At 38.8% G+C, this 24,586-nt stretch overlaps 1 protein-coding gene across 1 annotated transcript in view; it reads right to left on the bottom strand.

Moving 5' to 3' along the window:
- MTHFD2L (methylenetetrahydrofolate dehydrogenase (NADP+ dependent) 2 like) overlaps positions 1-24,586 on the bottom strand; it is a 98,968-nt gene that overhangs the window by 7,592 nt on the left and 66,790 nt on the right. Inside the window, exon 7 of the mRNA XM_028506865.2 lies at positions 11,871-11,996. Coding sequence (XP_028362666.2) covers positions 11,871-11,996 — 126 coding nt within the window. The remainder of the gene's footprint in view (positions 1-11,870; positions 11,997-24,586) is intronic.

The raw sequence follows: 24,586 nt of genomic DNA, 5'->3' as shown, positions 1-24,586 counted from the left end.
ATTACATACTACTCCAGAGATATCCAGTAACAGAATATCCGGACGTACCTAAAGAGAATTAATTTTTCTAGAATGGTTTGCAATTTGTATATTCTGGCAAAGTCAAAGAATATATTTGTGTTTTATAAATCTTCTTGTGGGTGGAGGAAACTGATGTCTCGAGTTTCTGTAGGATTATTTCATTTCCCTTTCTATTCTGTCCAATTCTCTGTCACTTTGAAGGAAATATTCTATGGCCCATGTCAGACTTCCAACCATGCTACAACTGACTTTCAAAACCAAATCCCTTCCTTGAAAGGAAAAGGGATCATTCTTTACCTGTGGCAAGGCAGCAGAAGAAAAATTTCTTGTTCCTCTCATGTAAATCTCAGCCTCCTAGTATATGCATATATGTATAATTGTCTAAATTAAATGCTTGCAGAATTTTCCCATGCTTTTAAATGCAGGCAATTTAGACACGACCTTTCAAACATATCCACTATAATGAAGGGGAGACAAGCTTCAAAATGAAGTACATGAATAACAACCAGAAAAACCTGTCTGGCATAGGACTAGAAAAATAGTATGACTCAGGAGGTAATACAGAAAACACTCCACTTTCTCATATGATTGGTATAAAAATGACACTTACGAGCATGATAAACCAGAGGGAGGAAAGAGCTCCTTGACAAGTGAGTGGCTCACCATTGAACTCTTGTAAGGCAACAAGGAATCAGGTGCCCTAGAGGCAATTTACTAGACTTTCTCTTACATTCCTCTGGTTGTCTGATTCCTGTAGTTTCTATAAGATTTCTACATATATTAAGACATTTATTATCATGGCCCCTGTGGGGCAGTAATGGGACAGAAAGGATTAATGCCCTAATGGGGTACAAGAATATGACACTCTGATCCACATTTCTATACAAATCATATTGGCTTCATCAAGTTGGTGAGCTGGACTTACAAAGGCTCCTTTCCTCTATTTCCTATGCTATCTATATGTGTAGGGTGGCTAAGCTTTCTTTTTTACTTTAGTTACTTTTCTCTTTATAGTAAATTAAAAAAAATATATATATATATAACCTGCTTCATAGATGTGAACATGTAAAAATGCTTCTCATACCACTCAGAAGCACTTAATGGAGCCAAATAGCAAATCCATCACCCCATGGAAGTTCAAAATTGCTCACCGAAAGCTCTGAGACCCACCAGTGGAAGCCTCTTTCTGACCGTGGATTCCGTCAGCGATCATTGCCAGTTTCCATGTTGGTGGTCAGGGGTAGTGATCACTGCTATGATAGTTCTAGTATTCTATCATCACTAAAAATGTCTTCCTTTCTTGACTTTAAAAAAAAATCATCATTTACACCTGTCATTTTCCCCAGTCCCTTCTCCTCGAGCCACTCGGAATTTCCATCATAGAGCACAAAGTCTGTACACTACACAGCCTGTGCGGAGGGCCCTCAAAATTTCTTGGCGGGGCCTTGATCTCAATAGTGTGCCATCACCCGAGACACTACAACATAAAATTTCCCTCCCATAAATATTTATATTTTAATATGAGGCCCTAAAGAACTGCAAAAAAAAAAAACAAACCCTCATCATTAAGTGTAAGGAAAAGAGGAGGATGTGCAGAGGCCTCAGGCACCTCTCTTGCCCCTGTGGGTGTCCTTTTTGTGCTTCAATTTTAACTCTTCGCTGAAAGAGTAGATCATTCAATGTCAATTGCATTATGCTAAAAAGAACATCTCCAAAGCTGACCTGACTTCAAAGACCTTACCTTCATAAGGAGCACTTTGTGCATGCCGTAAGAACAGGGGAGACGGGTTGGTCCCTGCTGACGGGGTCTCACAGTGACCGTCAGTGGTTCCACCCGAGCACGAAACGACCAGTGCATGCCCTCTGACCACAGCGACAGCAACAGCATTGCTAACGGAGGCTGCTGCAAACTTCCATCAGCTTTTCAAAATGGCTGGATGAGATCACCTCGGGGATGAGGTCGTCCCTTAGGCTAAAGCTGGACTTTTGGGCTGCCTTGTAATCATCTACCAGAATCAGTTGATATTTTGGGTCAGACTGATCAACCATGTTTTTTTGGACTGAATGTTTGCGGTCCCCCCAAATTCACGTGCTGCAAACCTTACTTCCAAGGTGACGGTGTTAGGAGGTGAGGCTCTGGGGAGGTGATTAAGTCATGAGGGTGGAGCCCTCAAGAATGGGATTAATGCTTTTATTTAAAAAGAAACAAACAAATAAACAAACAAAAACAAAGGGAGCTCTCTCTTTGTGCCATGTGAGGATACACAGTGAGAAAGGAGATGTCTGCAACCCAGATGTAGGTCCTCACCACAGCCTAACTATGGGGACACCCTCATCTTGGACTTCCAGCACCCAGCACTGCAAAAAATAAATGCTTGTGTTTAAGTTGATAAGGCCATGGTGATTTATTATACCAACCCAAACTGACTAAGACCTATATCATCAAATTAAATAATTCACACTGAAAACTGAGTTGGTATGGAGTGACTTTAATTTGTCTTTTTTTACAATACTATACAGGTCTATAAAAGTGATTGAGTTCAAAAACAGACCAACTTCCTTAGAAACTGGTAATATGCTCTTATTTTTCTATCTTGTACCACACATAGTTGGGAATAAATAGTGCCAAAACCACTTCCAAAAAAACCTTGTTTTTACATATAATCTAGAGGATATATGTTCTGTGAGAGCAGGGCCTTTGTCTCTCTTGTGCATGGCTATGTCCCAGTACCTTGACAGTGTACTGTGTGAGAAATACGGGCTGAGTGAATCAATGAATGACTCAGTGGATGTATCATTCTTAGATCTGGGCTGTTGTAGATCAATAACTTGTTCGATGTTGCCTTTAATAGGAGTTTTGTCTCCACTAAGACAACTTTAAAGAATTACTTCTGTAAGAGTAAACTGGGGATTTATAAGTACAGAGGATGGTTATAAAATGAGCACTGGTGGGACAAGATGGCTAAGACCTGGTGGGGGATGGAGATACACAAGAAATGCAGGACAAGAAGTTTACCTTACACAGGCACACAAGTTAGTGAGGCATAACTCATTCAAGGTAGTATAGGGTTAAGAGAAAAAGGGTAGGTCAGATGAGATCTGCTGTATGAGTTGGGAGAAGATGGGGATAAGTACGAGTGTTTTAAAGTTGATGCCTATAACCGTCGGGTGAAGAACAGACTTGACCAGGAGAAAGCCGAGGCCAGGAAAGTAATGAGGAGCAGGGTGGTGACTGAACTGTGAAGTGATGCATTACCGGATCTATAGTTGGAATGGAGAGAAAAGGTGACTAGTGTGTACACACACACACACACACACACACACACACACACTATTTTCTACCAGTCATTATGCTCAGCAAGTCACATGTACCAGCTCTTGTGAGGTGATTACTTCATTTAACCTTCAAAACAAATTTATAAGATAGGTATTATTATCTCAGTTTTCAGATGATAAAATCAAGTCTCAGAGAGGTGAAGCGATTTGTCTAATTGTTTTAAGTAACAGAGCTAAGATTCCAAACCCAGTCAGCCTGACTCCATAATCTTTTATGAAAGGTTGGACATGATATAAAAAGAGCATGGAGTGAAAGATAACTCACTCTCAGATTTCAAATGTAGGGTACTATGCATATACGAGACATCTGGTGAAGCAACTATAATAAAAGAAGAGAAAATGTAAATGAAAACTGCTTTAAAAGCACTCCAAAGGTTTTAGTTCCATTTCTAGTACTTTCTCAGAAAAATAGTACTGGGCTTCTATGTAATTCAAGACCCCCTTTTGTTCTCATGTTTTAACTACTGGGTTACAAATTTGAAGAATAATTTTGACAAAATGGCATCCCAAATTATAGGGTTCCCTTTTCTGTAGATTTTCTGTTCAGTGGAGATTCTTTGGAAGAATTCAAGGTAAGGCTCTAGCCATTTGGATCACAATTGTTTTTTTTTAAATATTTTGGGGTTTTTTCCTTTTTTTTTAAGATTTTACTTATTTATTTTTAGAGAGAGAAGGAAGGGAGGGGGAGAGAGAGAGAGAAACATCAATGTGCGGTTGCTGGGGGTTATGGCCCGCAACCTAGGAATGTACCCTGGCTGGGAATCGAACCTGGGACACTTTGGTTCCCAGCCTGCGCTCAATCCACTGAGCTACGCCAGCCAGGGTGGATCACAATTGTTTACAATATTATGCTTCCCTCATTTAACAATGTGGGGCCTACTATTAAGAATGAAAGGCTTAAGCCCTGGCTGGTGTAGCTCAGTGGATTGAGCGTGGGCTGCGAACCAAAGTGTAGCAGGTTCTATTCCCAGTCAGGGCACATGCCTGGGTTGTGGGCCAGAACCCCCAGCAACCGCACATTGATGTTTCTCTCTCTCTCTCTTTCTCTCTCCCTTCCCTCTCTAAAAATAAATAAATAAAATCTTAAAAAAAAAAGAATGAAAGGCTTTTTGTAATTTTTCTTTCTTGCCTTTGATTTGCAGGTCCCTCCACTTGTAAAGAGCCTCTTTCCCCTCTGCCTACTTCACCTAACATACCCAAACGTATGGGAATTTTGTTGATTGCTTCAGGCTCATCTCAAAAGGGTTCTAGAACTGGCACCTTCACTCCTTTTTATTCAAAAATTCTTACATTCATTATTGATTCTTCTCTTTTTCTATCTAATCATTTACCCTATCATTCTAACTCTCCTTTTAAATTATCTCCACCATCTCACCACGTCTTAACACCTTCATCCATTCCCAAGCTGGTCCACACCCACCTTGGGTAATTTCTTAGGTAATTACAATAGCCTCCTAACAGGTACCCTATTTATACCCTTACTTCTCTAAGGTCTATCTGTCATACAGTAGCCAGGGGGATACTGGTAAAGTGCAAGTTGACTTATTTCTTTCCCCCAAATCCTCCAATGGCTGTCTATCGCACTTGGAATAAAATCCAAATTCTTTCCCATGGTCCATGGGCCCTACATGATCTGGCACCCCTGCTGCTACCTCTTTAACTGCACCAGGCATGCTGCCCTTCACGGTCTTCACGCCTGCTGCTCCAGGCACCTGATACGTTCCTCTCCCACATGTCCACACAGCTCTCCCCATCCTTGTGCTCAGGTCAGCAATGGGCCTTCCCTGACCACCCTTTCCAAACAACCCCACTCCACAATTCTCCAATACCCTTATCTTGTTTTATTTTTGTAACACAAACACTTCCTAATATATTATATGAATATGTATGTATTTGTTTATTTTTTGTCTCCTCTAACTGGAAGGTAAGCTACATGTATGTGGATACGGATTTTGCCGATTTAGGTTGCTATTGTGTCCCAATTTCCTATAACATTGTCTTCCTGGATCTCAGCCCCAAGCCCCACTCTGGCCTCCAGGGGTTCCTATGAGGACCATGGGTAGTCCCTCCTCCCACCACTGTCCTCCTCAGCTCTGTCTGTGAAGGGGTGTTGTGAGAGGCCAGAGAAGCCCCTGTGCCAGGAGTTATGGTTCAGGAAGAAATTGCTAATAGGAGGTGGGCTCACTTCCAAGGCTAGGGGTGTCCCATTCCTGGTGCAGTTTAAGAAAATGGCAAGTTGTAGGCCAGAAAGCAGGCAGACAAACTAGCTCAGTGTCTTTTCCTTCCCTTTCCCAGGGAAGCTAGGCTAAGAACCCTCTTTCCCTCCCTATCTAGGACCACCCCCTTCCTCATCTACACATCTCTTCCCAAGTTCAAGCACAGACTCCATCAGGAAAACTGAGCTCCCTAGTCACTCAGTTGAGCTGGTGCTAGTCTTGCATCCCTCTCTTGCCTGTGGCCTAAAGGGTGAGGTGGCCCAGCTCCAGGAGGGCACTATCCAAAGGGTGCCCTGCAGTAGTGGCACACAGAACCCCACAGGAAGACCCAAAGGGCAAACAGGGCATTGAGGAGCAGAGAACCAGGAGAGAGAGTCCCTGTCCTCATTCCTGCCCCCACTGTATCCCAGCCTGCTGGAAACTAAAACCCTGTGCACTATGTGTTTTTTTTTTAATTGAGGTATAATTGACATATAACATTGTGAAATTTTAAGATATACAACCTGTCAATTTGTTAACTTATGTGTTGAAATGTACAAATATAGCTTTAGTTAATACTACTATCATGTCACATAATTATTTATTTTTGTGCCTAGAACAATTAAGATCTAGTCTTTCAGCAATTTTGAAGTTTAATATACAGTATTGTTGACTATAATCACTACACTGTGTAGTATTCGATCTCCAGAATTTATCGTGCAGGTTTGTACCATTTAACATCTCCCAATTCCACTATACCCAGCCCCTGGTAACCACAATTCTACTCTCTGTTTCTACAGTTCAGCTTTTTTGATTCCACATGTATGTGAGCATTAGTGTTTCTCTGGCTTCTCTCACTAGGTACAATGCCCTCAAGGTCCATCTATATTGTCACTACTGGCAGGATTTCCTTCTTTCTCATGGTTGAATAATCCCATTATATGTATTTCTATCTCTCTATATTTATCTATCTATCTCATATCTTTTTTATTCATTCATCTATTGAGGGACAGTTAGAGTGTTTCCAGATCTTGGCTATTATGAAGAATGCTTCAATAAACATGGAAATGAAGATATCTTTTCAATATCCTATTTCCATTTCCCCTGGAAAGGTATCAAGAAATGGAAAAACCAGATCATAAAATCAACTTTCACATACCAGTTGTATTTCTATAAAATGACAGTGAAATATATAAAAATGAAATTTAAAAATGTTCCCATTTATAATAGCATCAAAAACAATAAAATACTAAGAAATAAATTTAACCAAGGAAAAGATATATATCTTTTATATATATATACATTTATATATTTATATAAATATATAAAAATGTATTTATATATAAATGTGTATATTTTATATAAATATATTAAATGCATTTTATATACAATATATTTGCACATATAAAATATAATGTATATTTATATAATTATTTAAATATACATATATAAATAAATTTTATATATAATAAATTATATATATTTACATATAAATATATGATTTATATATAAAATATATACTTATATAATATATATTTTTATATATATAGTGAAAACTGCATGACATTAATTTTAAAAATGAAAAAGACACAAATGTAAAGCTATCTTGTGTCCATGGGTTGACAGAATTAATATTGTTAAAATGTCCATACTGACCAAAGCCATCTATAGATAATGCAATCACTATGAAAAATTTCAATGGCATTTTCCACAGAAATAGAAAGAATAATCCTAAAGTTTGAATGAAACCACAAAAGAATCTGAGTAGCCAAACCAATCCTGAGAAAAAAGAACAAACCTGGAGACATCACATTTTCTGATTTCAAACTATATTACAAAGTTACAGTAATTAAAACAGTATAGCAGTGGCATAAAAATAGACACATGGACCAATGGAACAGCATAGAGAACCTACAAATAAACTCCACCTAAAGGGCCAATTAATATTTGACAAGAGAGCCAAGAATGTTCTATGAGAAATGACAGTCTCTTCAATGACTGGTTCTGGGAAAACTGGATAATCATGAACAGAAATATGAAATTGGACCCCATCTCATATCATTCACAAAACTTAACTCAAAATAGATTAAAGTCTTAAGCATAAGGCCTGACACCATAAAACTCCTAGAAGAAAACAAAGGGAAAAGGCTCCTTGACATTGGTCTAGGCAATGATTTATTGAATATGACATCCAAAACATAAGCGACAAAAGTGAAAATCACCAAATGGGACTATATCAAACTAAACAGTTCCTGTACATTAAACAAAAAAAATTAAAAGGCAACCTACAGAATGAGAGAAAATATTTGCAAATCATATATGGTTAAGGAGTTAATATCCAAAATATATAAAGATCTCACACAAGCCAATAACAATCCAATTAAAAGATGGGCCAAGGAACCAAATAGATTTTTGCAAAGAAGGCATCCAAATGGCAAGCAAGTACATAAAAAGATACTCAACATCACAAATCATCAGGAAAAAGCAAATCAAAACCACAGTGAGATATTACGTTACACCTGTCAGAATGCCTATTATCAAAAAGACAAGAGGTAAGTGTTGGCCAGGAGATAAATAAAAGGAAACCACTGTGCACTGTTGGAGGTATTGCAAATTGGTGTAGCCACTAGGAAAAACAGTATGGAGGCTCCTCAAGCAATTAAAAACACAACTGCCATGTCATCCAGCAATCCCATTTCTGCCTCTATATCCTGCTCTTCTAACACTAGGTAACTTGCCCCACCCAGCCAGGCATACACACAAAAACCTTAGTACTTGAACCAGAAGATGTGCAAAGCCTGAAGGGCCCTGTGCAGCCCTGGGCCCAGGAACAGAAACCAAGTGTTTTTTTGTAGGTTCGTCCCCAGTTTCTAAAAGTATGATGCAGGCCTCCTTGCCTTGGACTGCCTTAAAGTGCCACTGCCCCAACGACTGGAAACTTTGTGGACCATGCCCAGGCCTGGCCCTCAGTCTCCAGGAGAGCCTCATGGCAGCAGCAGTAGCCCAGTCTCCCAAGGTGGGGCTCCTGGACTCTGAGCAGACTCCTACCCTGTGGCCTATCTACCCACTTGTGCAGCTGTGGCTGGCCTGTCCCCTGTTGTTGCTCTATCTGTCTGGCATCACCCTGACCTGGCCTGGGATATTCCATACATGTCCAAATATATACATGTCCATAAATTTGCCTTCAGTAAATTCCTCTAGCTGTATATCAAGAGTCTTTTAAATGGCAAATGGAGGCATTGTCAACATCCCATGGTCAGCTATTTCAATTTCACTTTCAGTATCATCATTGTTCATTTCTTTGCTGGTAATTCCCTTTTTCCATGGTATGTTTTTTTGGAAAGGAAAGTTCATCACTGTGGGGCAAGAAGTCAACAAAATTGTATACTTTGTTATCTGATCTGAATGTGCCATGACCAATCACCAAAAGACTTTGAAAGAAGTGATATGATTGGTCACAGATTGTCATGCACATTTGATATCTGCATAATAAGTTTTGGATTGAGGATCTAGCAGAGAAGTTTGCAGTTTATGCAATTACAGTTAACATACCACAAGGACTGAAATTTAGACCACTTTGTTGGGGGACTGGTGTTCTTTAGCTCAGCTGTGGTGACTGAAATCTCTGCATATTGGAACCAAGCAAACTGAGGACTGCTGTACACAAATATCATTGTCCAGGCGCCTTTCAAATTTGCTGTTATACATCTCCTGGCACGGGGTGGGGGGTTGGGGAGGGGTTGGAATAAAAAAGTAACTTCATGTCTCCAAAAGGAAAGTATTAACCAAATGAAGTACAAAAGAGTGGAGACAACAGAGGGTACTAATTACAAGAGTCTGGCTGTGAACAAATGGTGCTACATGACTATGTCATCTCAGGCAAGATGCCAGGGGTAATAACTCCTACCTCATAGGGTTAAGAATTAAATGAATAATTTATGTAAGAGGATGAAGACAGTACCAGCACACTGAAAGCATTCTCAAACACTGGCTATGAAGAGCAAAGCCAAATGACTGAGATAGTGTTCCCACGTAGGAAAGCCTCTCACACTTTCCTTACCCTCGGTATAATTTTCTACTAGATTTGCCTGTCTCCTCTTTAAGAATATTGGCAAATTTGCAACTGAGGTGCTGAGGTGACAGGGAATTGTTGGAGTGATGGTGGAGGGAGGGACAATTGTTTCTCTCTCTGTCACCTCTAGTCCTGACCACCATACAGTGCCATCAGCCCAGACAGGGCTGTTGTGCTCTATTCTGGTCTGGGGGTGTGGGGGGGGGGGGGGGAACAAGGAAGATGGAAGGGAATGGAGCAGTGGGGGAAAGAGCAGGAAACCCTAGTAGCTGAAGGAAGGCGTGCTCTGAAAGAAATCATGTCTAAATCAAAACAAAAACATGACATTAATGTCAAAAAGAAATATTTAGGGTGTTTTTGTGTCTCCTTTTTGTCACAGACTACAGTTCATGACAAGTGGTGATGGGACCCTTACAAAATATCTCTTTTTTGAGAGAAGCCTGTCTCATAGCTGAGGCCAAAACATCTAATAATGAAGAAGACTACAAATAGGCATCTGGATTTTCTTACAAATAAAATAGATAAAATGACTCCTGGTTTAATACATCAGTAAATTTGCAATTATTTACATATTACTAATATTCCTCTAATGGGGTCATTATTCTTTAAAAAATCATTTCTATCAAAATCATCTACTTGAAATAGGTTGTCCTATTTCCTTTATGAGTGAGAGAAAGATTTCTGCAAGAACAATTTACTGCAGCACTTGATTTTATCTGCATCCGTTTTGTTAATCTGGGTTATAGTTATAGTGAAACTCTCACCAATACTAAGCAGCCACACTTCCCCTGTGGCAAATAGCAGCCACATGCTACCTATAAGTTTTGTGGCATAACCCAAGTTCAAGTTCCTCCCTCTTAGCCAAGAGATCACCCCTCACCTCGGGTTAAGTCCTGAGGAACAACCTGAAGAACGACATGTCAAAACCTACCTCTTGCCTGCTCCTCTGGCTGAGTCATGGCCCAGGTGGCAAGGTCATCTTCCCTATGGCTCTGCCTCCACGAACCAGTAGTGTGGCAAGAGTAATGTTACCAATCATGTGGGGGTATTTTATGATAGGATAAGAAAAATCTGATCTTCCAACTTTTGGGGTGGTTTTCACAGTCATTTGGTAGCACTGAGTTGAATGTACAAGATACATCAAACATTAGGGCTAGAAGGAACTGTTAGTACCACTTGATAACAACCCCGATGCCTGGAGAGGTTGCAAAGTTCCTGGGTTAGAACACTAGTCTAAAAGCATCTCTTCAGGCTCTCAGACCAATGCTCTTTCCTGTTCATGTCATATCTTCTATTTGTCATTTCCTTTTTTATTTCATTATACACTTAGATACATAACCCTAAATTAATGATTAGATTCTGCCAAATGGAGCAGTATGCAACCTGAAATGCATGTATCTGTGTGACTGAGCAGAGGCATTCACCCAGAAGTGGTCATTTTGAAATGTTTTCAGAATAGCCCCATGAGCACAAAACCTTCTTAGCTAAGCATAAGAGTGTGTGGTAATGAACTGAGACCAGCAAACTCTCATCTAACAGAAGGATCTTATTAGATGTGGTAAACTGCTGGGTAAGGTTATCCCACAGTACAGTCAAGGTTATGAACTAAAAATATCCCAGCTTTTCTTTCTCCAGCTCATTATCCCATGTTGTCGGTGGCCCCTGGATACATCATAAGTGTGGTGATTTTCACAAGAAATGCATGGTAACTATGATATTGTCAAAAAAGCAATGACAGTGCAAAAAACAAGAAATAAGGTCAAGGCTTGAAATATATTTTCACCTTTTCAAGTTGAGATCTTCAGTAAATTATTGATACCTAATATTAGTGATTGAATCTGAACAATGAAATAAAGAAATGAGGTCATTTCCCAAAGAGATCAACATGTACACATAATGAACATATATATGGACAGACACACACGTGCACTTGGGGAGCCACCCTGCCAGACTGGACGTTCCATCCCGGCAGGGAGCCTGTGGGTGGCAGCCTGGGAGAGCAGCAGTGTGCTCTTCGGTAAGATCTGTCTGTGCTTTGCTCTTACCCACCACGCTGTCCTCAGAAGGTATATGCATTCTTGGGTTTTCCCTTTTTTTCCTTTCCTTTTTCCTCAGAGGAAAGAGGTGCAATGATTTATAACTTACTAATGTCCCCATCAGATAGAAAGTTTCACTTTCTACTATCAAAACGTGAAAAATAGAATGTTTCTTTATCATTACTTAGGAAAAATGATATAATTTATTACCTTCAAAGTCCACATCTCCAACTAATTTTGTCTTTTCTGTCACTGGGTCATGGACATAGTTGATTCCAACATCAATTACAGCAGCACCTTCTTTAATCATATCAGATGTAATCAACTTTGGAATACCTGGAAGCAAAACAGAGTTGTAAAACACTAAAAAAATTCTTAAACTTGGTCATGAGTACAGCATACATAACAAAGGTTTACACATCTAATGACTTTGTTGTCGTGGCTTTAAAAAGTATACAACATCCACTGTTCTTAAGTGTACTGATTATTTCTGATCAAGCGCATGTGGGCTTCTGTGCAGAGAATCTGCCAGCATTTACCCTTTTACCTCCGAGACTGTCCACCAGACTCCTCCAGGTGGATGCCTGCTGGAGCAGCATCCTTGTGACTCACGTGCGACAAAAGGCATTGGGAGATTACGGAGATGGATGAGACTCCTGCTGAGGTTTAGTGCAGTGGAGTGAAGTGGAAACAACTCAGAATTTGGAAGCGGACAAAAGGAAGAGAGGGAGGGAGGAAGGAAAAATAAAAAAAATAAGGATGACAATAATTCATATTCCTCCATGTTGTGGTAAACTGTAGAGTGTGATACCCATATTCCAAATGTGAAGCGCTATCTGGAGCTTTCTTTTTGTTTTTTCTTGATTTCTCTAAGATATGATAAACTTTACTCATTATCTCTCCATTCCAGTTTGAAAGATAGCTTTATAGAGATCTTATGTCACCATCTATTTTCTGTATTTTCAAATTTTATTTCAAGTACAACAATACTAGCAAATGGCTAATGTTCCAGGAATTTTTTTGTTGTTAAGATAAAAATAAAAATCACTATAATCTTGCCATACAAAGATAAGTATATTTTGATTGTATTCCTGACTGGGATTTCAAAATATTGTGCCTCACTATGTATCTTACCACTTTGTCATTAAAGTTAAATTGTGCATATTTTTCCATTTCATCAATTATTTAAAACTTAAAAACTGCATGAAATAATTTATTATGATAATCCACATAGTAAATTATTAAATCCTGCATGCTGTCTCACATTTTGTTTTATAAATAATGCAGTGATCATCGTTTATGTTCAGGAAACTACAGATGATTTCTTAACTGAAGCATCAAACCTGACAAAATTTTTCACTGAACTCTTATTTACGTGATGGAAAAGCATGAATGAGCTGGAAACTCCTGATGGTACAGTTGAAGCTGTTTAAATAACCTCTTCTGAAACTATTGATCACTGCATCTGTAATGTCTATTGAGGTCTTCCATGGAGAGTATTTGTCAGTGCCACTTTCAAAATTTTTATAAAGAACTTAGAAGAACACGTTGGTATTGTGATGGTTATTTTATCCTTGTCCTCCTCCAGGTCCATTTTCCACGCTTCTCTGATCTATGCCAGGACTGAGGCTGACCCTTACAGAGGTCTAGTGTGCTTCCTATTACCCTTGGAACCCTGCCACAGCCATGAGAACTGGCTCAAGCCAGCCTGCTGAAGGACACGAGCCCTGGCGAGGGGAGCCAAGTCCTTGCAACGAGGCCATCCTGGACCAGTCAGGCTCCAGGCACCCTCCAGCTGAAGGCAGATCTATGTGCTGGAGCACATAGTCAAGATCAGAAGGAACAAGCCAAGGTCGCCATAACTGACCCACTGAACTACAAGACGCATGAGATTTTCTTCAAAAAGGTGGTTATTTAAAGTGACATTTTTTACACAGCAAAAACTGCATAGCCTATATTCACAAATGACACAAAGTTGGTTAGAATAACTAGAAGGTAGCCACTTTGGAATAATGGGCAATAAGTAGCATGAATTTAGAAGAGGATAAATGTATACTTCTGACTAGATACTGTATTTGATTAAAAACTCATTAATACAAAAACAAAAACAAACTCAGCAATCAACCTGAACATGAATAAAACCACAGAAATGCAGATCACATAGAGTGTTAGCAATAGGGGAGTGGGAGGAGAGAGGGAGAAAAGGTACAGAGAATAAGTAGCATAGATGGTAGGTAGAAAATAGACAAGGGGAGGGTAAGAACAGTATGGGAAATGTAGAAGCTAAAGAACTTATGACACATGGACATGAACTAAAGGGGTGTAATGCGGGTGGGAGAGGGTGTGCAGGGGGGAGGGGAGTGAAGGGGGGAATGGGACAACTGTAATAGCATAATCAATAAAATATTAAAAAATAAAATAAAAAACTCATTAATAACTATTATGCTATAATACTAAGACAAATAGTGTTCAGGTATAAGGAAATAATGTTTTCTGTTATATTTTTAGCAGACTCCCTCTGTAGGCATTGGTTATAATCGAGGGAAGAATGATTAGAATGAATCTAGAAATCATGTTATGTGGAGCAAGTGCTGTCAAACTAGTTGGCTCAACAGTTTATCTGCAAAAAGATAAAAAAGCTTGTGCCACAATACAAAGCAACTATATCACTAAACACAGGGTTTAATTCAGCTAGCTTTATTTTGTCACAGTAAGACTTTTTGAATAAAGGGAGTAGTATGTTGATTTATTTTTCTGCCACAGCTCCTTGTGAACCTGTAACATATAGTTCCCAAAGGGTAAGAAACAATCAGGGACCAGTCCTAGTCCACACATTGGATACCTTTGAAAGAGAGGAATGGTTCAATAAATTCAGACTGCCTATCTCAGGAAAAAAATACAACTGAAAACAAAATCAAAACCCAATCATTGTGGTAATGTCTTCAATATGTTAAATGGAATGGAAAATGTATTTATTCTATGTTTTCAGAAGGAAGACTAAAGGGAACACAGGAAGGGAATAGGTTTTAGCTCAACATAGAGAATATTTTAACGCTAATAAAATACGTCTCAAAGAGAAATATTATATTGTCCTTATTGCTCATTATAAATATTCACAATAGGGTAAGGAAGGGATAGGGGAAGGTTATTGGTACCTTCCGACTTTATGATTTAAACATTCTCTTTTGTCTGTTCAAATTGAAAAAAAATGTTTCTTTCTTCTCTCAGTTAACTGGTTTCAGAATACTTGTAGACTTCTGACCCTATAAAAGGCTCAACTAAGAAAAGAAAGATAATACAAATTATACTTAATGATTGAAATCATAATAAGCAGACATAAAAAATCTCTATTTTAGATATGTTAAATACTCCAAGTCATCCACTTACATCGTTGTCTTGTAGAGGAAAATGATTGATGTGTTTTGTTCCCAAAGGACACAAATGCAATATACTTAAATTCTTATCACTTGATAATAGTGAAATGGCATTAAAAACGATTTAAATACTTGGTAAAGAAAATACATACTATTAGGATGTGGAGTCAGAATTATTTTCTTTCTGTAAAAGTTGAAAATGAATAGTAATTTCAAGGGAACATTTTCTATGAGAGTTATGGTTTTTATGTGTGCTAATTTCTGTGATAATTCCATGGAAGCCTTTCCTTAATTCTTATATAATTTGAAGGCTCAGGTGTTATATGTGAGAACCGAAACCGTCCACACCCACAGAGCTTACTGTACACAGTAATATGACTTTACACTTCTACTTCCAGGAAACTCTTGCTCAGAAAGATAAAAGTTGCAAGTAATTTTATCTCAGGAACTTATAGACAAGCTCATTTTAATTAACATCAAACTGTTTGACTCTTCAGTAGTTGGTATCGAATGACTGTTCTCCAAGATTCTTGGGATCCCTTGCTTCAAATCCCTCTCCATGCTGTGTCCACCAATCCTAAACTTTTGTATTATGATCTTTATCTAATCTTAGTCAAGCCTCTGCATTCAAAGACTTGCCTTGAACTTCAATATCTCCTGAATATCCCAACTTTGCTTCTATAAACTAAGATGCTATAAAGTAAATGATCTGAAACTATGGGGATAAAAAAAAATCTCTGATCTGTGTAATTTGATGATCTGCTTGGTATAAATATTCCTACCATGGCTGACTTCAAGCTACCAAGATGAGAGCACTGAACATGGACTTGGAAGGAAATGCTCAGAATCAACCAAGTCAGGCTGATAGGAGCTAGCTTTTGCACACCACTGCTCCTAAGGGGCTGTCCAAAGTGTTCTCCCATACTCTGTAACCATAAACTCAGATTTCTCTTATTAATGGATTCTTTGGGTGATATTTGGGAGGAGCCAGCATTCAACAATATTAGGGATCCATACAGACTTAATCAAGAACCTCTCTTATCCATGCTCCAGGACCTCAACTGGGAAACTGTGGGTGCCTCTGTGGCCCCTTGAGCCTCTTGCTGGGACAGGGAGCTATCGCTGGCCTCTCTGACTGGGATGATGACCGAAGTCTCACATTGAATCTGAACTGATTTCTTTTCATTACAGCTCCCCAAATGCTGAATTTATTTTGACTCCTGTGAATAAGAAACCCTTTTAAGGAATTGGATTATACAGTCAGGTAAAAATACCTTTATCCTTACTGGAAATCTGTCTTCTTACTTAGAATGTGTGTGTCTTTGTCCCTGTAATTTTTTGCTCTCTTTCTGTAAGGGAAAAGTTCACAGGAAAGGGATGGAGTAAACCAGATGAATCTGTTCTTCAAAAGGACCTTGAGGACTGAGGAACTCGGTGTCTTTTGAACTTTGGAGAATCCTATGGAGAAACCTTGCCTCAGGTCACTTTGCAAAATTTTATGAGAACTTTCCTCAGTCTAGTATTGTTTTTATTTTCTGTGAAATCTCTCCAATCCTTTCTATCTGCTGGGAACTGCAAATTAGTCAGGTCTGCAGCTGGGGATGGGCCAGAAATTAGGTGGGGCAGGGTGGGGCGGTGCTGAGGCACAAGGTACATACATAGCACTTGGAACTGACCAGTCCTAGACTCTCACGGATTTACCTCAGTCTAAACCTAAGACTGTGCCCCTCTGACGCAGACTCCTGCTTCTTACCTATACTTACACCACAGCCCACATTCTTATAATTACTTTCCTAAACGGCATCATTTCATCAAGGAAAATTTAAAATTACAGTAGCCATTCTGAAGAACTTTTGTTGTGCACAGAAGTGTTTGTTTGAAAGGTTCTTTAGAATATAAAGGTATAAAATCCAAACATTCAATGATCTGCATGTTTTAAATAATTTTGAGGAAGTATCCAAAGATGTATTCAGATGCCACAGTTGTTCCCTTATAAAGATGGCCAAGACAAAATAAAAAAAAAAAAGTGAAAAACTCAAAATGGCCTCTGATTTAGATTCCTCCAAATCTCAGCAGAAATCTAACAGTCTTTCCCTTATTATCCATCCCTCTTTCCCTGGCTGTGTTTCTCCATTTCCTTCTGACTCATTCCTTTTCCCTCCTGGATGGTCAGAAACCTCCACAGTGCAATTACCTCATAAAGTGAAATCCCCCTTAGAACAGGGAAAATCTCTTAGGCTTTAATATCTAGTCTTATTTGTTCTGAGCTGAGAGCCAGTGTTAAAAATTTTCCAAAGAATAGAAAAATAAAGTTTGCAGAGGAATTAATTAGAAGTAGTTTTAGAAATGCATAATCCAGCACTCCCAAATAAATCAAACAGTACATATGTTCAAATGCAAAAGAATTGGATGGAAAGGTAGAATTCAGAGACCCCAACTTGCATAAAAAACAGAGGGATTTAGAAAAGCTGTATGTATTGTATAAGGTCTTTTGGAAGCTATTCCCCTAAATCATTCCTGTGACCCCTGGCCCCCCCCCAAAAAATGAACATACTAAGTCTATTGACTTAGACTTACTGGTACCTGTGTGTCTAAATCAAGCCCAAACTGAAGATCACGAAGAGGTGCCAGAGTTTTTGTGGATCACACTTCTAGGATATCAGCAGGATTAAAGGGGCTGAACCCATTAGGGTTCACAGTGACCTTTTAAAACCCTTATCTAGCCCTGGCTGGAGTAGCTCAGTGGATTGAGCGTGGGCTGCAAACCAAAGTGTCGCAGGTTCGATTCCGAGTTAGGATACATGCCTGGGTTGCAGGCCATGACCCCCAGCAAACGCACATTGATGTTTCTCTCTTTCTCTCTTTCTCCCTCCCTTCCCTCTCTAAAAATAAATAAAATCTTTAAAAAAAAAAAAAAACAAAAAAACCCTTATCTAAATTTATATAATACCCAAAATACAAGCTAAGGAAAGACTAAAACTAATAGAGAATGGACTGATACTTAAACATTCATCCTCCTAGTTAAAAACCCCAATGAGTGAGGATCTGGAGTCCTTCAGAATTTTGCAGTCGTAAATTAAATATTCATTCTCTGCATGCTACAGTAGCAAACTCAAATTCTATCTCACCTTTGTGCCTCCTGAGGCTATATATTTTAGTTTAGATCTATATTTTATTTTCTGTAGTGTCCCTTTGGATCATAATACTTATTTGTCTTCTTCTGGAAATATCAACAATATGCCTACCTGGGCTATTATGCCCAGGAGTTTACTAAGGCATCTTTATACTTTTCACAGTCCTCAACCAGGAGCTAAAGAATCTGAAATCTTCCTATAATTCTACTCTTATCACTCAGATGAGGAGGCTGGGGCAGAATACAAATTTTAGAAGATGTGAATGAGAAGCTGAATTTGAGGTTTCAAAATACTTCATGTTGTGCTGGTCCATCAGTAAATATACTCCTGAAGCACTAGGCAATAAGGAATATTATAAGTACAATAACTAGCTATTCGATTTTACAGAAACATTTGCTGTTGCAAACTACCACTGTTATATTGAGTAGTTTTCAAAACTCTCATCAGTAGTCTAAGTTCCTGATAAAACCTATCACCTCTATATTCTGAGATATTCAGTAACATGAAATTTAATTATTATATACTTATAATATTATCATGAAACAATTCTAGCTTACAAATATGGTTATACACTATAGCCCAATGCAGGTTTATAAAGGCAGGCTTGTGTCTTTTCCTCTAGACAATCCATCTGTGAATTTATTTCTGGCAGGAGAAAAAGGCCTATTATTAAAGCATATTAAAAAAATAATTGGGATAATTATTTTAGGGTAAACTATTCTCATCAAGAAATTTTAGTAAAAAGGATTTCTGACTCATCTAAGATTTCTCTATTGTGATTGTGATTTCTATACGTGACTTGGATTGATAAGTAGACTAACCAATGGATCATGTACACAGAAATCATGTTACTTCAAAGATTATGGCTTCTTTTGTTAGGTCATTGCAAATCTGTTACTTTGTGATTCCTTATACGATAAATACAAAATTAATCACAATGTTATCTTAGAAAAATATAATGAATAAATATAGTCTTTTTAAAAAACAATATCAATACTTAAATTGCACAGCAGCCACGATTCTACACCCTAGAAGCTAAATTTACTGATATGAAGGTATAACCATTGCCCCTTGAGCAAATGTGATGCTGTATCTTTATTCTTATCACTTCGAACCCCATTTTTCTGTGCCCGTTTGACAATCTCCGAACTGAGTTTACATTAATCCTTCCCCAATGAATGCTCCTATCACAGTCATCTTCAAGCTTCATAAAATAGCTCAGTCAAGGCATCCTGATAAAAGGAAGCACCGTATTTACACATAAATTTAATTAGGAGAGTTCAAAGGGCTATGCAAACATTATCTAATTAAACTCACAATAATTCAGTGAAGCAAGAGGTTGACCCATTATCCTCATTCACACAAGAGAGATTTTGAGGTGCTAAGAAGCTATATGGCTTCTCAGTTTCACAATGATGAGTCAGAGGTGAGGCTGGGAACAAAACCAGGACTCCTATTCAGATGTAAAAGTTACACCATGAAAATGCTTATTCATTTGAATTGCTCCTTCAGCTGGAAGTTGTTCTACTACATAAATTACAAGAGTAATTGAAATGGAATTTATATGAATTCATATGTTTCTTTCTAGATTAGAAACTATTTCTTTAGCATTATTTGTTTTTGAGGCAGTTGGATGACCATTAAATGCATCCTAGCTAAATAAAGCCCACATTAGTAGTAAGAGTACTTTAATGTCTTCCCCAAGGGTCCTCCTGCTGTTTCTAGAAATCCTCAAGTGTTTATAAACCAGTGAGTCAGCAGTGGCCACAGATAAATCAGCAGTGGCCACAGAGCATATTACCCATTTTCACTCTTTTTCTCTGGCTTCTCTGGTTCCTATCTGATATCCGTTTGGCTATGGTGCTTCTCATGGGAATAATGTCCATACCAAGGACAATCTCTAGATCCTTCCAAAACTTCTAATCTTTGGGGTTCCAGGACAGTGAGTGCTAGGTTCCTTACAGAGCTGCAGGTCAGCCCTGCACTGTGCCATACTCGATCATCTAGAAATATGGAATCCCTTGTTCTCAGAAAAGCATGGAATCACTCTTGAATAGTTCCATCAGCTTCTATCTTGAACCTTTTCTCTGCAAGCCCAGTGGACCTATGAGGACAAGATGCATGCTTCTTTTTTCTTCCTCCTATGAACCAAACCTTGTTCCTTTCAAATGGGAAATGGTGCATTTGGGGCAGGGGTAGAGTTTAGAGACCTGTGGGTGCAATAGGCAAGGATCTACTGGCATATTACCAACCACTATGTTATGTACAGAGTACTAAACTCAAAAGGAATGAGTTTCAAATATTTGTTAACCCTTTCTTTAAAAGAAAAATGTTTACCAAGGTCAGTATGCAAAAATGATCAAAGCAAGAAGTGATATATTAGTTTAAAAGAGAAGGTGGGTTGGGGGAGAGCTACAGCCAGCCAATAGCCCCTTAGTTTCTGTGGTGTCCAGGTTGAAAACCAGTGAGTCCAATTCCTTTGCTTTAAAAACATAGTTCCTGAATGCCAGATATTCTAGATAATGTATACAAGTGCAGACTGATGTTTAGGAAACACGAACTATTCTGTCATAATCCCAGTTATTTCCTTTATACACAGTCTTAGACCATCCTTTCTCCCACCTTGCTATGTGACAGTCAGCCTACTAATAAAAAAAGTGGCTGCGTTGGCCCTTGTTGGTTATTATTATGATCAAGAGACACCTGCAGCAGTAACTACCAGGAAACTTTTTAAAAAATGGTCTATTACTTACAGAACCTGGAAATTTCATGGCATACCTGGGGACACACAGTGGGGTTGTAGGTACAGAACGTTGAGAGTGTAGGCCTGGGGCTCTGCTTTTTATTGGGGTTGAGCATGGGGGCCTAAGAGTTCACAGACTCACTTTTTATGGGGGAATTTAAAACATATGAGTGGAAAAAACAAGAAGCTCAAATGTTCAGTCGTTGAAATCAATCAAGATCTCTACAGCAAAGAAGTCTGGTGGGGAGGGGTGGCCTGGCTTTTTATCTGGTGGCTGGCGATGTGTGTACTCAAGCTAGCTGTGTTTGAGAAGGATGCCTCCACAAGGAAAGCTTAAGTTAGACACTTGTATTACAAAAAAAAAAAGCCAACTATCAGGGCTGATACTACATACCCCCTTTAAACATTCAAGCAGCAGCTGAGAAAATCTGTGTTTCCAGTCCTGTGTACACACCTAGACTTCCACGTAACTCTGTAAGTACCCACTGACAGACCCACATGACAGGCCAACTGATGACCTGCTAAAGGACTCACATATACACAGAGAAGTGATACAGACCAGAAAGAAAAGCAGAGAAGAAGGAACTTGTTCTCTGGCTCATGGATTCCAAAATATTAGCACATCAGAAGGATAGGAAAGCTCAAACTAAAAAATGGAGGGGCTAAGAATATGAAAAGTCAGAAGAGCTGGAAGAAGTGGTAAGAGCTCAGACTTAAGAGGTTCCCAGGGAGAAGTCACTGGTCAGTTTGTCTTGGGTTGTGTCTTGGAGAGTTGGAAAAGCCCAGTATTCTTTGGGATATCCAAAAGCAAAGGGATCTTTTCCTCATAGCCTTTGTAGACATTGAGACAGTACTATGGTTCCAAATAATTAAATGTATGCAAAGAGGGTCTAGACTGTTGCCTTACACACTTTTTTAGAGTTTCCTGTAGCAGAGGAATAAAGCCACTGGAAATAAAAGGGCCAGAGCATATGTAGACAGTTGGCCAAGGACCAGATGAGATGAAGGGGAGCAGTTTACAAGCACAGTGAGAACTAAATACCCCACCATGCCTCCTTGTTTACATATAAACTAAGGAAAGATGGAAGGAGAGTCTATGTGGATGAAGCTGATGTTTCTACTATTTCAAATTAACTTTTCAAAGATATTGATGAAAGTCGATGAAAACTGAGGGGCATGTTAAGACATGTTTAAGGATACTGTGGTCTGCATAATTGGCCACCAGATAAGTAAATTGTTTTTAGAATTAAATCAGACTTACAAATACCAGAATCTCAAGCATAAGTAACAGACTTTAATCTAACACATTTAAAGCACTTCAGAAAGACATGTAGAGTTTGCCGCCCTACAGCATGTGTCAGGCATAAGGATTAGTTTGGACCGGTTATTTTTTTAGAAACAGCAGAGATGGCAGAAGCTCTGAAAACCAAGTAGCAGTCACCCTGTTGTGAGAGATATTTAAAATCATAAGGGAACCCTCTGTTTGTAAGTGTGTCTCCCTCATGCATCACAGAGAGGGGCATGACTCTGGAAAATCTTAACACTGGAGAAGGCAAGGATTTCAGTTTGCATAACAACGGAATCCTTGTTTACCCTTCTTTTCCTGGTCCAGTCTCATAACACCTCCCCCACCTCCAACATCTTCTGTCTTTAGCTGAAAATGGTGTTTAAGGTGATGGCTTTGGCAATTTCAGAGAGTTAGTTTTCTTGGTCTCTCCCATGTACTCAGGAGGTTGTTAAACTTTCATTTCTTTTTCTCTTCTTAATCTGTCTTGTGTCAATTTGATTATCAGACCAGCCAAAAAATCTAGAAGGAAAGAAAGGAATGTTTTTTCCAACCTACATACTGAAGAGACAGTGAAGATGGGAAACATGTAAAATGAAATCATTTTAACCAACTTGCTAAAATTATTAACATTATGAAGATTGAGGCATGAAGAAAGACTTCTTTCTTCTCTAACTATCCTAGGAACTTAAACTTTTTTGAACTTTCCAGTCCTGTGTAAACACCTAGACTTCCACGTAACTCTGTAAGTACCCACTGACAGACCCACATGACAGGCCAACTGATGACCTGCTAAAGGACTCACATATACATCCTCCAGACACCCACCATCCACACTATCTCACACCCCGACTGATACCTCAGACCGGTCCTGGGGCCAAGAATGCAGGGCTGGTAATTCTCAAGAAGGTACTTTTTACTGTAAGAACTTTTAACCTTTCTCTCTTCTTTGAAACACTAGTGAGCTTTTGCCTACCTGTGTTCTCAGTTTGTGAACTCTAAGACCCTTTACTAAATCTCTAATTTATTTCCCATGAAGTTTCCAGACTCTTTTTAAATTTGTTCTATAAGACAATTACAGTGATTTGCTTAAAAGAAAAAAAGTGAAGTCTCCACATGTACAAATTAGGAAAATTGGGCAAACTGCATTCTTCATGTGCCATGCAAAGTATTGCTCTAGAAATCTTGCTAGACGATTATTGATATAGAGAATATTAAACTTAGCCAAGTATATGGTATATCAAATTACTATTTTTATTAATATATATTAATGATTATCCATGACGAAAATACTAGCCATGGCAAACTTTAAGTGTTTGCCTAGTTATCCCTGTTCCCTGGCCAGAGTATTAAATGCACGTTCAAATCTCAGGCTTTATAGTTTAATACCTGGGTAACCTTGGAGAAGAACCTATCTGAGCCTCAGTTTGCTTACCTATATATTTAGAATAGTAACAGTGATTAATAAAATAGCTAGAAAAGTGAAATATGTGTATAAAGTGTGTTTAGCACATTGACTGGCACATAGAAAATACCCAACACATGCTCAGAATATACCAAAGTTATTTACATATTATCTTGGACAAAATATGTTATGATACGGTATTTTTCAAACTGTGAGTTGTGATCCATTCATGGGTCATAAAACAATCCAGTGGCAATCAGCGTTTCTTTAAAAAGCATAGCAGAGCATGATGTCCCATGGCTAAATCAAAGAGTAAGAGTTAATAAAGGTAAGTATTCTTTTGTAAAAATTTGTCTTATTTTATGTGTGTCTGTATAAGTTGTATAAACGCATACAAGTCATACACTTATATAAGTCAGTCATAAAATGTGTTATATATTGCATTAAAGGCCCTAAATCTTTATCCCCATTCCCACTTTATCCTCAGTTAAACATGGTAAATGTGACTTTGTAGTTCCTTTATTTGAGCTGGAGTCTATTTCCCACTTTTGAATCTGAGCCTGGCCATGGCAGTCAATCTGGCCAATAGAATATGGCAGAAAGGACAAGGTGCCAGTTCAAGGCCTTGCCTCAAGCGTCTTGCATGTTTCCACTGGCTCCTTGGCACTTCTGCGATCACCATGAGGTCATGGCAGGGCCTGGATGCTGGTCCTTGGACATGTAACCACTAGTGAATTACCCAAGCCCAGATCAGAGCAGAGCCCCAGCAGATGCGAAGGTGTGTAAGTAAGCCAGTGGCCTGATAAATACATGACTGAGTCGGCGTGGAATCAGCTGAGCCCAGCCTAGTGGGCCACTCTCCCTGCAAACCACAGACTTCTGAGTTGTAATGATGACTGTTGTTTTAAGCCACAGAGTTTTGGCAGGATTTGTTTCACAGTTATAACATGGGAGTTAAATTTGGTGTCTGGGTCTTCTCAAAAGC

Source organism: Phyllostomus discolor, chromosome 1 (assembly GCF_004126475.2).
Source record: "Phyllostomus discolor isolate MPI-MPIP mPhyDis1 chromosome 1, mPhyDis1.pri.v3, whole genome shotgun sequence".
NCBI lineage: Eukaryota > Metazoa > Chordata > Mammalia > Chiroptera > Phyllostomidae > Phyllostomus > Phyllostomus discolor.
The sequence above is the reverse complement of the archived record's forward strand: the minus strand, read 5'-3'. Positions and strand labels throughout refer to the sequence as shown.